The sequence below is a fragment of the Oncorhynchus clarkii genome, chromosome 25 (assembly GCF_045791955.1).
Source record: "Oncorhynchus clarkii lewisi isolate Uvic-CL-2024 chromosome 25, UVic_Ocla_1.0, whole genome shotgun sequence".
In the NCBI taxonomy this organism is placed as follows: Eukaryota; Metazoa; Chordata; class Actinopteri; order Salmoniformes; family Salmonidae; genus Oncorhynchus; species Oncorhynchus clarkii.
The window spans coordinates 28,799,585-28,812,416 of NC_092171.1; the positions used below are offsets into that span (position 1 = coordinate 28,799,585).

Genomic DNA, 12,832 nt, shown 5'->3' on the forward strand with positions numbered 1-12,832 from the left:
GCAGGCATAACTAGACGCTGAGGGCGAAGTGGATCGCGGCACGCAATAGTCACTGAACATCACTCAGCGTAGTTGGGAGGCATGTTGTTTCGGTGAGTTTGCTGCTGAGCGACTGAAAGTTCATGCCACAAATAATTCGCCGATTGCCTTTAGAGGGTTCGACCACCCGCGCGCTGGAATAAATAGTACAATCAAAGGCCAGGACAAATCCGCTAAATGCTGTTGTAGCAAAGACGGCTGCTTTTATATGGCTATCCGTGAAATAATACTGCAAATGTTAACAAGAACGCTATAAAGTAATTTATGCTTCATATCAAGAAAATATGACATCAAATCCATTCCAACCGCAACAATGTTACTTTGACTTTCATGCCTGGATAGCCACATTGAGGTTCGGTGAAAAATCTATGTAGTTGTTATCAGCCCCTGGTCTCGTCCTCGTTTATTTGACAAGCTAAATCAAAATAGAACAGCGAATAGTTTTAAATTCACAAGATAATGCAACCCACTTTCCAACCGCAGCTACAAACGCCATGACAGGCAAAGGAAACTCTCCGACTGTAGTTCTGTTATATTTTGTGATAATTATATTCTTAACTAGGACTATAATTAAAATACTGATGAATGTAATAAAATAGGCTACCAGAGCATTCTTCCTTCAGTCCAGTTGTTTTAACACATCTAAGCCAACTTTGTTCACATGAGCTGTTTCAAAAGGATGATGCCGTTTTAAATGGGACGTCAGTGTCATCTTGTGTCCATACTGTGAAATTAGTTGTTGGAGTTGCAATCATATCTCTGAACAGTTAGTTGCAGGGGACGGGAAACGATTCATTGGATCGTTCAGGTCTGACAAAAAAAAACACGAATTCATCAAATGAATTGTATTAACTTAATTTATTTGAGGTTTTCTAATGTGTGTATGCCTACATATTGTAGTGGTGGTGCTCATCATCCAAAACATGATCACGTTACACTCTTATTTACAGCACAAAAACTGAAATAAAATTAAGGTATTTACTCTGAAATTACATGGTAAATGGTAATACCTATAGGCCTAAATTACATGTTGATTCATGAGTAATTCAAATACAGCAATCCCCATTTGGTACCAGGCAGTTACCCAAATATGTTATAATTAATTTCTACCACAGAATTTTGTATGAAATACCAGGTAAATACAGTATTTATGCAGATTTGTGCTCGTCCTTGATGATCTTATTTTTTTATATATATATATATGTAATACTATCAAAGGCTGTTAAACAAAAACAGATTTCAGCCTTTGCACAACTCATACATGATCACACCACCAACAACAAGGAACAATTTTAAACATCTTGCTTTAATGAATCACTACAGTAGTTGAGGAAAACAGCAGTGCTAACAACTCAGATTAATCTCTAACTTGTCTTTTCACATTGTTTACTTTGATCAAATTAAATGTTACTATTTAGACTGGTAATCAATAACTTTTTTTTCTTTCAGTATATTTTTTTCTTATTTGAGTATAATCAATAACTTTTCTTATAGTAGTCAGTTTCTTTGTTGAGTAAATCTTGACAATACCGCTTATCTTCTTACTGAATGCAGCAATTTTGTCCATTAGCATCTTTGAAGCGGAGACGCATCTTGGGCTTGTAGTTTTCGAGGTACATTAGTTGTTTTGAGTTGAAGGCTCCACGTCTCTTTCTGAGAGAAGAAACACAGACAAAATGATGGCATTTTGATGATTTCTGATGGTTTTGGCATTTTGATGGCATTTTAAATGTCACACTGGCATATTCAGGAATCACCTCACCATAACTTATATCATCTTTATTTTTAATCACAGTAGCAAGAAGATATGATAATTTATGAAAATTATTATTCATTTATTAGTATTCAGAAAAATGGTTGAAGTATCCAAATATTATCAATGTAGAGAACTTGTGGGCAGCAGGTAGTTTACCAGTTAAATGTGTTGGGCCAGTAAACGAAAGGTTGCTCGTTCGAATCCCAGAGCCAACTAGATAAAAAAAAACTACCAATGTGCCCTTGAGCCAGGCACTCAACCCTAATTGCTCCAGGGTCGCCGTCAATAACGGCTGATCCCTGGCCCCACTCTCCGAGGGTGTCTCAGGGGGAATGGGGTATGCTTAAAAACGTATTTTCAATTCACACATGCATAATACACACTTGAACATGTATGAAATAGAACTAATTATAAGCACCCACCAAATTATTATATAACTTACTGTCTTATAAAGTGAACAGCATCTTCATACTCCATCCCACACTCAATCAACGCCAACGCTACCAGGACTGGGGCTCTGGGGAGAAATTATATCAAATCACATCAAGTGTACTGTAGAGATGGGGAAAGTTGGTGTAATATAAAATACCCCTCCTTCACTAAATAACCATATTCACTAAACACTGCTTTGAGTTGGTGGCTAGCAGACATTCGAAGGAAGGAGAAGATACAATATGTAGACAACTCACCGACCCAACCCCGCCACACAATGCACTGCAATGCAACAACCGGGTTCCTCTCTGAATTTACACTTCAGGAGGTTGAGCCAGTCATCAACGACTTGTTCAGGGGGTGAAGAACCATCATCAAAGGGCCAATCCTGTTTGGAGAGAACATATGGTTGGAATTAGGCTCTGTTAAAGGATTCATTGTTTAGGTAGGGTAATTGATAGGCCTAATGCTTTCATGCTACCTCCATCATTAGGAAAAGGACAGGCCTAGATATCATGCAGATACAACAGAAATGCCTGAATCAACTCCAACCAAATTTTAAGGTCTAACAGGTCAAGATAGTGGCAGAACAGAGCGGTTGTCTCACCACAACAGTGATGCCTTCCTGCTCCACAGGGGTTTTGTCGTAAGTGGCATCACACACTCTGACCAGTGTCTGCACTCCAAAAGCCTTCAGATCCTATAATAGATAAGTGATTTTAGTTTAGTAAGTAATAATTCAACACACTTTGTTTTTCAGTTAATTCCAAATGTGGTTTAACATATAAGAACTCTTAAACCAAATAACACAATGCTTCATGTAAATGCAAAGCATAAGAGATATGTATTAGTAGGAGTCAATGATACTGTACCTCTATAAACTTCACCAACTGGGAGTTGGTGGGATTGTGGGTGATCAGAAACTTCATACAGTCATGGGAGATCTCAACAGGGGCGGGGCGATTCATCTTGACAGACAGAGAAGGCAGTCTTCCAGGAGAGGGTGTACAGTAGAGTAGTAGAGAAAAGTACTCCAAAATGGTAGCTAGATTGGGTATAAAGGTGGTTATTGAAAGATATAGGCTATGGAGAATGGGGCGAAAGTAAATAAAAAGTGGAATATGAAAAGGAAACAAAAGAAAGAAAAGGGGTATCCCTTTAGATTTTAAATCCCAACTAGCCCATTCAGGAATTATTTAGTGGTTGTTTAGTGGCTGGATTAGCTCAATCCAAGCCATATACTTGGAGAAATATCAGCCTCTCTCTCTCCAGGAGTACTGGTTGACTTCTGGTGGGGTATTTCTTCATATGTTTGGCTGCAGGCTGCTCACAGGTGCTGGTGCTGTGCCTGGCAAAAGTCTCCAAAGTGCGGCACCCTCGCAAACGCCATAAATGTGCTGCCTGAAAACATATAATTCACAGGAAGGTAACAAGTCACAGGGAGGAATGGTTTTATCAGCAACACAGCCCAATTACTAACAGGTAATAGACTAGCTGCAAAGTAGGATAGGGTACAGCACTGAACCAATTCAGGCTATATAAAAGAGTCCATACGATGTAATGTCTGTCACGTTGGAATGGTTTTATCAGCAACACAGCCCAATTACTAACAGGTAATAGACTAGCTGCAGAGTAGGATAGGGTACAGCACTGAACCAATTCGGCTATATAAAAGAGTCCACACATTTCATGTAATTTTGATTTGCGATAATGAAAGTGTTATTCAACATGTTAGGCCTAAGAAAATCAATGAGTGAAACAAACCAACCGTTGTGTGCTGAGTAACGTTGCGTTCATCCAGCGTGCACAAGGCGGTGTGGCAACTCTGCACACCATTGATTCTTCTCTCTACAGTGGCACAGCCTAGGGCTCCTGCTGCTCACAAAGAGCTCTTGACCTGTAAAACAAAGCATTAGGCGAAATCATAGCGTATACATTAAAGCCACGTTGAGGAACAATGCTGTGAAGCCTAAACGTACTTTAGTAACAATAGAAAATACATTTTTTTACATTACATTAAAGTTTCATTCAGCTCATAGAAGAGGAACAATACCATGTATTTACAAACATTACAGCTCTCTCTCTTTGTCCCTATCACTGTCTGTCTCTCTGGCAAGAATAGTTCAATACAGTAAATGCAATGATTACATATTATACATGATGCAATAATAGCTATACACGTAGCTATTGCAGAAGCACTTGCATTTAGCCATCATAGCGAGCTAGTTATTTGCTTGCTAGAGGTTAATCTAATAAATTAGCCATTTGCCATAGATGGCGACAGTATTTGGGAGTCAAGCTAGGTTAGCTAGCACGTTGTCAACGCAGCAGATAAAACTAACGTTATCTAGCTAACAAAGACGTGCCGGATGTTTAGGCAACTGCCTAGTTACTTACAAAAAGCTGATGATTGACGTCTTCAATGAAAAATCGATGAAAAACTGGTTGAAAGAAGCAACATATCCGTTTGTTGACAGCAGTGCTAAAAAGCGTTAGCTTGCTAGCGGCTTGGTATTATACCACGTGACGTACGTGACGTCAACGTGTATGTTGGGAAAAAATACAGTGAGCATTTTCATTCAGATTCTCAACACTAGAGGGAGTCACAGTCATTTGGAGAAAGAATACAACATCGTTTTGGGGATTATTCCATGTTCATTCAATGACAGACCTTGATGGTGATAGAGGATATTGCATGTTTGACCAATTCTGACGGCAAAGACACTATACAAAGAAAGTCTGCCTTGACAAGAAATCTAGTAGATGCATTAATTGCCATAGCGATTTGCGATAATGAAATAGGCCTAAATAGGCCATCATTGTAAATAAGAATGTGTTCTTAACTGACTTGCCTAGTTGAATAAAGATTACATTAAAAAAAAATGTAAAAATGCCATAGAGGTCATCATTCTGTGTTACCCAATCTTAACAGTGGAGGCTGGTGGGAGGAGCGATAGGAGGACATGTTCATTGTAATGGCTGGAATGGAACAAATGTGGTTTCCATATGTTTGATGTGTTTGATACCGTTCCATTTAATTCCATTCCACCCATTACAATGAGCTCATCCTCCTATAGCTTCTCCCATCAGCCTCCACTGAATCTTAGTATTCCACATGTGTGAAATGCCATATTAGTCTTACTGCTTACAGTAGGCCTATGACGCTCTCACAGTCCGCAGCCATCTCTCTCGCTCTCTCTCTCTCTCTCTCTCTCTCTCTCTCTCTCTCTCTCTCTCTCTCGCTCTCTCTCTCGCTCTCTCAGGTAGTGGGCTTGGATTCACATGTCTGTTCTTGTGTGGTTTCCTTGAGTCCTCATGAATAGATAAACACACACCCACACACCCTTTGTTTAGCAGGTAGAAAAACTACACCACTGCCAATAGTATACAGTCCTCACTCCTCACACACCTGGGGCTGGTAGTTTTCCATGTGACACAGGCAGGATTTCTGAGAAAGGAGAGAGAGATACCCGAGGATAGACTCCTGCTCTGTTTGTTCCGCTGGAATATTTACATTTTTCTGATCCCAGTTCATATCCCAAGTAAGGTCATTTTCAGCCAACTTTAATGAATGCATGTCTTAACTATGTTGTCTTAGGGAATTGAGGAGAAATTAACTTAAAATTCAGAGACCCAGGGTTACGAAAGGCCTGACACAGTAGAGGCTCTGTACAAAAGAGATGTTCCTGTTTCCTACTGTATGTTTATTATCTCTACACATTAGGTGTTCTATACTCAAGGTGCTTAACATGTCTTTAATAATAATGATAATAATACATTTTATTTGACATACGCCTTTTAGGACGCTGAAAGACACCTTATATTATAAGTACATCAAATCAATCACCGTCTGTTTGTTCAGTGATGTGAATGTAGTGATGTCGCACTTTTGCTTTCTACCAACATAGCAATACCTCTGTACACATTTAAATGACCATTTACTGGCAAGTACTGTTGTTGCACAGACTTTAGTAATAATGAATCAATAAATAAAATACAATCACAATCTGGAATACTGAATACTTGTCAAATACAGGCCTACGCTCTAACAGTAAATATATAATCAATAGTCTGAGTGGATGTGGGAGACATAAATACAATGGTATAATTTTAAATGATGGCGTCATTACTGACATTATGGAAAAGTACGTGTTCCATTTTTTTTATTTCCGTAAGGCCTACAGTTTCAAAATTGATTGCTGTGCTTCGAATCTCTAAAAGCATTTAGAGTGGATAAATCCTATCAGAAGGTAAATTAGTTTAATCTCCATGGACCAATTAAAGAGGACGTAACACAAAAACATATTCACATACTGTAGGCCATTTAGGTCTTGTTAGATTCATGAAATGATGAGTCAAGAATTTAATTATCTAACTTCCCTTCATTGAAAGAGTGCTGGTTTTACAATAAATGGACTTCCTCTATTGTAAATAAACTAGGTGTGGTTTCTTCATGGACATTTTAGTGTTGAATTTAGTAATGTCAATGCCTACACTGCTGTGTGAAGACTCACAGAGTAGCAAGCGAGAACTAATGCCATCACACAGAAAATAATGTGTTTAACTGCACTGAAAAGGATTGAAGATTGGCCATGTCAGTGTCTTTGTGGTCAGGTTTAAGTCTATGTATTTATTTAATTTATGACAGATTTGTTTTAACCCTGTGTGAGACCATTTTGCCTTGTGACTGACTTCTATATTTTACAGGCCACAGGGATGAACTGGTCAGCACTAGAGAGCCTACTCAGCGGGGTCAACAAGTACTCCACTGTGTTTGGCCGTGTGTGGCTGTCCATGGTTTTTGTGTTCCGTGTCATGGTGTTCGTGGTTGCCGCCCAGCGTGTGTGGGGAGACGAGAGCAAGGACTTTGTGTGCAACACCAGGCAGCCCGGCTGCACCAACGTCTGTTATGACAGCATCTTCCCCATCTCACACATCCGCCTGTGGGCCCTCCAGCTCATCTTCGTCACCTGTCCATCTCTCATGGTCATGGCTCACGTCAAGTATCGTGAGGGGAAGGATTCAAAGTACGCTTCCCAGCACCAGGGCTCTCACCTGTACGCCAACCCAGGGAAGAAACGTGGAGGCCTGTGGTGGACCTACCTGGTCAGCCTGATCTTCAAGGCCGTGGTTGACACAGCCTTCCTTTACATTCTATACTACATCTACCATGGCTATGACATGCCACGTCTCTCCAAGTGTGCCCTGGAGCCTTGCCCAAACACAGTGGACTGCTACATATCCAGGCCCACGGAGAAGAAGATCTTCACCATCTTCATGGTGGTCTCCTCAGCCGTCTGCATCTTCATGTGCATCCTGGAGATGTTCTATCTGTTGGGAAAGCGGTTACACAAGGTGCTTAAAGTACGGCAGGCCAACAAGAGACTTCTCTTCGCTGAGTGCCATGAGGTGACCAACATCGCTCTGCCGAGGTCATCGTATATCAGGGTAGATCCAACTATTGGGAGCCAGCAGAACATCAGCAGACAGAAGAAGGCAGAGGAGGCTGCTGCCACAAGTCTGTAGTCCTGATCTGTTTGATTTTGGTGCATATAGCACTGACTTTGCTGAGAGCTACTTTATTGAGGAAAAATGTACTTAGATATGTGGTTGTCCCACCTAGCTATCTAAAGATGAATGCACTAACTGTAAATCGCTCTGGATAAGAGCGTCTGCTAAATGACTAAAATGTAAATCCATATTGCACTGACTTTGGGGGTGGCTACTTTATGGAGGAAAAACATACTTACTATGACTGAGATATATGGTTGTCCCACCTAGATATATTAAGATGAATGCACTAACTGTACATTTTACTCTATACTGGAGCATTTTGGATTTGAGATCAAGTCTTTTATATGAAGCGACAGTACAGAATGTACCGCTTAGAAATTAAAGCTCTTTATATATCTAGTCCCTCCGTTTGAAGACGTCATAACTGTTTGGACAAATTGACTTATAGTGTATTAAAGTAGTCAAAAGTTTAACATTTGGTCCCATATTACCAGCAGGCAATGACTACATCAAGCTTGTTGGATGCATTTGCAGTTTGTTTTGGTTGTGTGTTATGTTTTTCCCAATAGAAACTTAATAATGAATGATAATTGTATTTCTAAGTGAGTAAATGAGATGTTTCTGAACACTTCTTAATGAATCCTGATAAGGCAATGATTAACAAAAATCATGAATGAATCATGAAAAATGATGGGTGATAAAGTTACAGAGGCTATACAAAACATGCTAACAACTCACCATTCCCAAGATGAAATCAAATCAAATATTAATTGTCACATGCTTCATAAACAACAGGTGTAGACGAACAGTGAAATTCTTACTTTACAGGCCCTTCCCAACAATGCAGAGGAAAAAATAATAACACAAGGAATAAATATACAATGAGTAACGATAACTATATACACGGGGTACCACTACCAAGTCGATGTGCAGGGGTACAGGGTTATTGTTGGAGATACTGTATGTACATACTGTATAGGTAGGGGTAAAGTAACTAGGCAACAGGATAGATAATAAACCGTAGCAGCAGCATACAGTGAGGGAAAAAAAGTATTTGATCCCCTGCTGATTTTGTACGTTTGCCCACTGACAAAGAAATGATCAGTTTATAATTTTAATGGTAGGTTTATTTGAACAGTGAGAGACAGAATAACAACAACAAAAATCCAGAAAAACACATAAAAAATGTTATAAATTGATTTGCATTTTAATGAGGGAAATAAGTATTTGACCCCTCTGCAAAACATGACATAGTACTTGGTGGCAAAACCCTTGCTGGCTATCACAGAGGTCAGACGTTTCTTGTATTTGGCCACATAGGCATCATTTCTCCTCCTCCAAACACGCCGAGTTGAGTTGATGCCAAAGAGCTCCATTGTGGTCTCATCTGACCACAACACTTTCACCCAGTTGTCCTCTGAATCATTCAGATGTTCATTGGCAAACTTCAGACGGGCATGTATATGTGCTTTCTTGAGCAGGGGGACCTTGCGGGCGCTGCAGGATTTCAGTCCTTCACGGCGTAGTGTGTTACCAATTGTTTTCTTGGTGAGTATGGTCCCAGCTGCCTTGAGATCATTGACAAGATCATTCCGTGTAGTTCTGGGATGACTCCTCACCGTTCTCATGATCATTGCAACTCCACGAGGTGAGATCTTGCATGGAGACCCAGGCCAAGGAAGATTGACTGTTCTTTTGTGTTTCTTCCATTTGCAAATAATCGCACCAACTGTTGTCACCTTCTCACCAAGCTGCTTGGCGATGGTCTTGTAGCCCATTCCAGCCTTGTATAGGTCTACAATCTTGTCCCTGACATCCTTGGAGAGCTCTTTGGTCTTGGCCATGGTGGAGAGTTTGGAATCGGACTGATTGATTGCTTCTGTGGAGAGGTGTCTTTTATACAGGTAACAAGCTGAGATTAGGAACACTCCCTTTAAGAGTGTGCTCTGAATCTCAGCTCGTTACCTGTATAAAAGACACCTGGGAGCCAGAAATCTTTCTGATTGAGAGGGGGTCAAATAATTATTTCCCTCATTAAAATGCTAATCAATTTATTTAAAAAATGTACATGCATTTTTCAGGATTTTGTTGTTGTTATTCTGTCAACCTACCATTACAATTATAGACTGATCATTTCTTTGTCAGTGGGCAAACATACAAAATCAACAGGGGATCAAATACTTTTTTCCCTCACTGTATGTGATGAGTCAAAAGAGTTAGTGCAAAGAGGGCCAATGCAATCCGGGTAGCTATTTGGTTAACTATTTAATAGTCGTATGGCTTAGGGGTAGAAGCTGTTCAGGGTCCTATTGGTTCCAGACTTGGTGCATCGGTACCGCTTGCCATGTGGTAGCAGAGAGAACAGTCTATGACTTGGGTGGCTGGAGTCTTTGACGATTTATAGGGCCTTCCTCTGACACCGTCCGGTATAGAGGTCCTGGATGGCAGAGAGCTTGGCTCCCAGTTTTGTACTGCGCCATCCACACTACCCTCTGTAACGACTTGCGGTCAGATGACAAGCAGGATACTTCACAATTCGTTCATGATTATAGATAACCATGGTATGATCCATATTAATGTAAAAGTGACACCAAAATGGCACAAGACATTATACACCATTCTGTTCCTATTGGGCTAAACACAATCCAAAACAAACTGCAAATGCACAGGTCGGATTAATGCAAGGGCTTACTGGTGCTGTAGCCCCTTGGCCCAGGCACTAGGCAGCAATTAAAAAAACACATCTATAAATATATATACTACCAGTCAAAAGTTTGGACACACCCACACCAGTCCAGGGTTTTTCTTTATTTGTTATATTTTATACATTGTAGAAAAATAGTGAAGACATCAAAACTATGAAATAACACAAATTGAATCATGTAGTAACCAAAAAAGTGTTAAACAAATAAAAATCAATTTTATATTTGAGATTCTTCAAAGTAGCCACCCTTTGCTTTGATGACAGCTTTGCACACCCTATTTGACCAAGAAGGAGAGTGATGAAGTGCTGCATCAGATGACCTGGCCTCTACAATCACCCGACCTCAACCCAATTGAAATGGTTTGGGATGAGTCGGACCGCAGAGTGAAGGAAAAGCAGCCAACAAGTGCTCAGAATATGTGGGAACTCCTTCAAGACTGTTGGAAAAGCATCCAGGTGAAGCTGGTTGAGAGAATGCAAAGAGTGTGCAAAGCTGTCATCAAGGCAGAGGATGGCTATTTGAAGAATCTCAAATATATTTTGATTTGTTTACGACTCTTTTGGTTACTACATTATTCTAAATGTGCTATTTCATAGTTTTGATGCCTTCACAATTATTCTACAATGTAGAAAATAGTAAAAATAAAGAAAAACCCTTGAATGAGTAGGTGTTTGAAAACTTTTGACCAGGAGGGTATATATATATAGTATTTATTGTTTCACTTCAACCGCTAACCACAGGAAGATTCAGGAGCCCGCTCTCAATGAGTGTAGACAGCCTGCTACTGCCTGCTGCCGCTTTGCTAATTGTCAGAGGAGGAGAGGAGAGGAGGTAGCCCACATGGGTAACTTGGGAGGCCTACCTTGATTGGGTAACTGATAAATAATTTGTTTTAAATAAACTGCATAATAAATAAAGGTGACTGGTCAATTGTGTGAGTCAGGGGCTGGGCCCAAGCCTGTAGGGGGCTCCCTCCTGAATCTAGCTTGGAAAGACAGTATCGTGCAGTATCAAAGAGCCCTCACTGCTGCTCGATCATCCTATTTTTCCAGCTTAATTTAGGAAAATAAGAACAATCCAAAATATATTTTTGATACTGTCGCAAAGCTAACTAAAAAGCAGCATTCCCCAAGAGAGGATGCCTTTCACTTCAGCAGTGATACATTCATGAACTTATTTTACGAAAAGCAAATTACGGACTCCTCTTTAAATCTGCGTATTCCTCCAAAGCTCAGTTGTCCTGAGTCTGCACAACTCTGCCAGGACCTAGGATCAAGGGAGACACTCATGTTTTATAATACTATATCTCTTGACACATTGATGAAAATAATCATGGCCTCTAAACCATCAAGCTGCATAATGGACCCTATTCCAACTAAACTACTGAAAGAGCTGCTTCCTGTGCTTGGCCCTCCTATGTTGAACATAATGAACGGCTCTCTGTCTACCGGATGTGTACAAACTCACTAAAATTGGCAGTAATAAAGCCTCTCTTGAAAAAGCAAAACCTTGACCCAGAAAATATTTTAAAAACTATCGGGCTATATCGAATCTCCCATTCCTATCAAATTTTTTTTGAAAAAGCTGTTGTCCTCTGACAAATCAACTGTAAATTTCAGTGTTCCTCAAGGCTCCGTTTTAGGACCACTATTGTTTTCACTATATATTCTACCTCTTGGTGATGTCATTCGGAAGCATAATGTTAACTTTCACTGCTATGGGGACGATACACAGCTGTACATTTTGATGAAACATGGTGAAGCCCCAAAATTGCCCTCCATGGAAGCCTGTGTTTCAGACAGAAGGAAGTGGATGGCGGCAAATGTTCTAGTTTTAAACTCGGACAAAACAGAGATGCTTGTTCTAGGTCCCAAGAAACAAAGAACTCTTCTGTTGAATCTGACAACTAATCTTGATGGTTGTACAGTCGTCTCGAATAAAATTATGAAGGACCTCGGCGTTACTCTGGACCCTAATCTCTCTTTTGACGAACATATCAAGACTGTTTCAAGGACAGTTTTTTCCCATCTACGTAACATTGCAAAAATCAGAAACTTTCTGTCCAAAAATGATGCAGAAAAACGAATCCATGCTTTTGTCACTTCTAGGTTAGACTACAGCAATGCTCTACTTTCCGGCTACCCGGATAAAGCACTAAATTAACTTCAGTTAGTGCTTAACACTGCTGCTAGAATCTTGACTAGAACCAAAAATGTGATCATATTACTCCAGTGCTAGCCTCTCTACGCTGGCTTCCTGTTAAGGCAAGGGCTGATTTCAAGGTTTTACTGCTAACCTACAAAGCACCACATGGGCTTGCTACTACCTAACTTTCCGATTTGGTCCTGCCGTACGTACCTACACTTACGCTACGGTCACAAGGCGC

The 12,832-nt window shown here is 40.2% G+C and overlaps 2 protein-coding genes across 2 annotated transcripts; one reads left to right on the top strand and one right to left on the bottom strand.

The window, feature by feature from the left end:
* Positions 1-882: 882 nt before the first annotated feature.
* Positions 883-4,761, bottom strand: LOC139383801 (protein tyrosine phosphatase 4A2a). Its single transcript, XM_071128371.1, has 7 exons — positions 4,625-4,761; positions 3,996-4,124; positions 3,100-3,628; positions 2,835-2,927; positions 2,485-2,615; positions 2,238-2,312; positions 883-1,692 (listed from the first exon to the last, which is right to left on the bottom strand). The coding sequence occupies exons 3-7, from the start codon at positions 3,193-3,195 to the stop codon at positions 1,581-1,583; spliced, it is 507 nt and encodes a 168-aa protein (XP_070984472.1). The 5' UTR covers positions 3,196-3,628; positions 3,996-4,124; positions 4,625-4,761; the 3' UTR covers positions 883-1,580.
* A 929-nt stretch (positions 4,762-5,690) lies between these two features.
* On the top strand, positions 5,691-8,289 carry LOC139383462 (gap junction protein beta 9a). Its single transcript, XM_071128008.1, has 2 exons — positions 5,691-5,769; positions 6,935-8,289. Exon 2 carries the CDS (start codon positions 6,944-6,946, stop codon positions 7,751-7,753), a length of 810 nt encoding a protein of 269 aa, XP_070984109.1. The 5' UTR covers positions 5,691-5,769; positions 6,935-6,943; the 3' UTR covers positions 7,754-8,289.
* Positions 8,290-12,832: the final 4,543 nt, after the last annotated feature.

What these genes read in the sequence shown, in the direction of transcription:
- LOC139383801 (XM_071128371.1), bottom strand. Translation starts at nt 3,195, where the DNA reads ATGAATCGCCCCGCCCCTGTTGAGATCTCCCATGACTGTATGAAGTTT. An exon ending in AGGAAGGCATCACTGTTGTG is followed by an intron (nt 2,616 to 2,834) that starts GTGAGACAACCG and finishes CTCTCCAAACAG; the next exon opens with GATTGGCCCTTTGATGATGG. An exon ending in GCTGTTCACTTTATAAGACA is followed by an intron (nt 1,693 to 2,237) that starts GTAAGTTATATA and finishes TTCTTCTCTCAG; the next exon opens with AAAGAGACGTGGAGCCTTCA.
- LOC139383462 (XM_071128008.1), top strand. Translation starts at nt 6,944, where the DNA reads ATGAACTGGTCAGCACTAGAGAGCCTACTCAGCGGGGTCAACAAGTAC.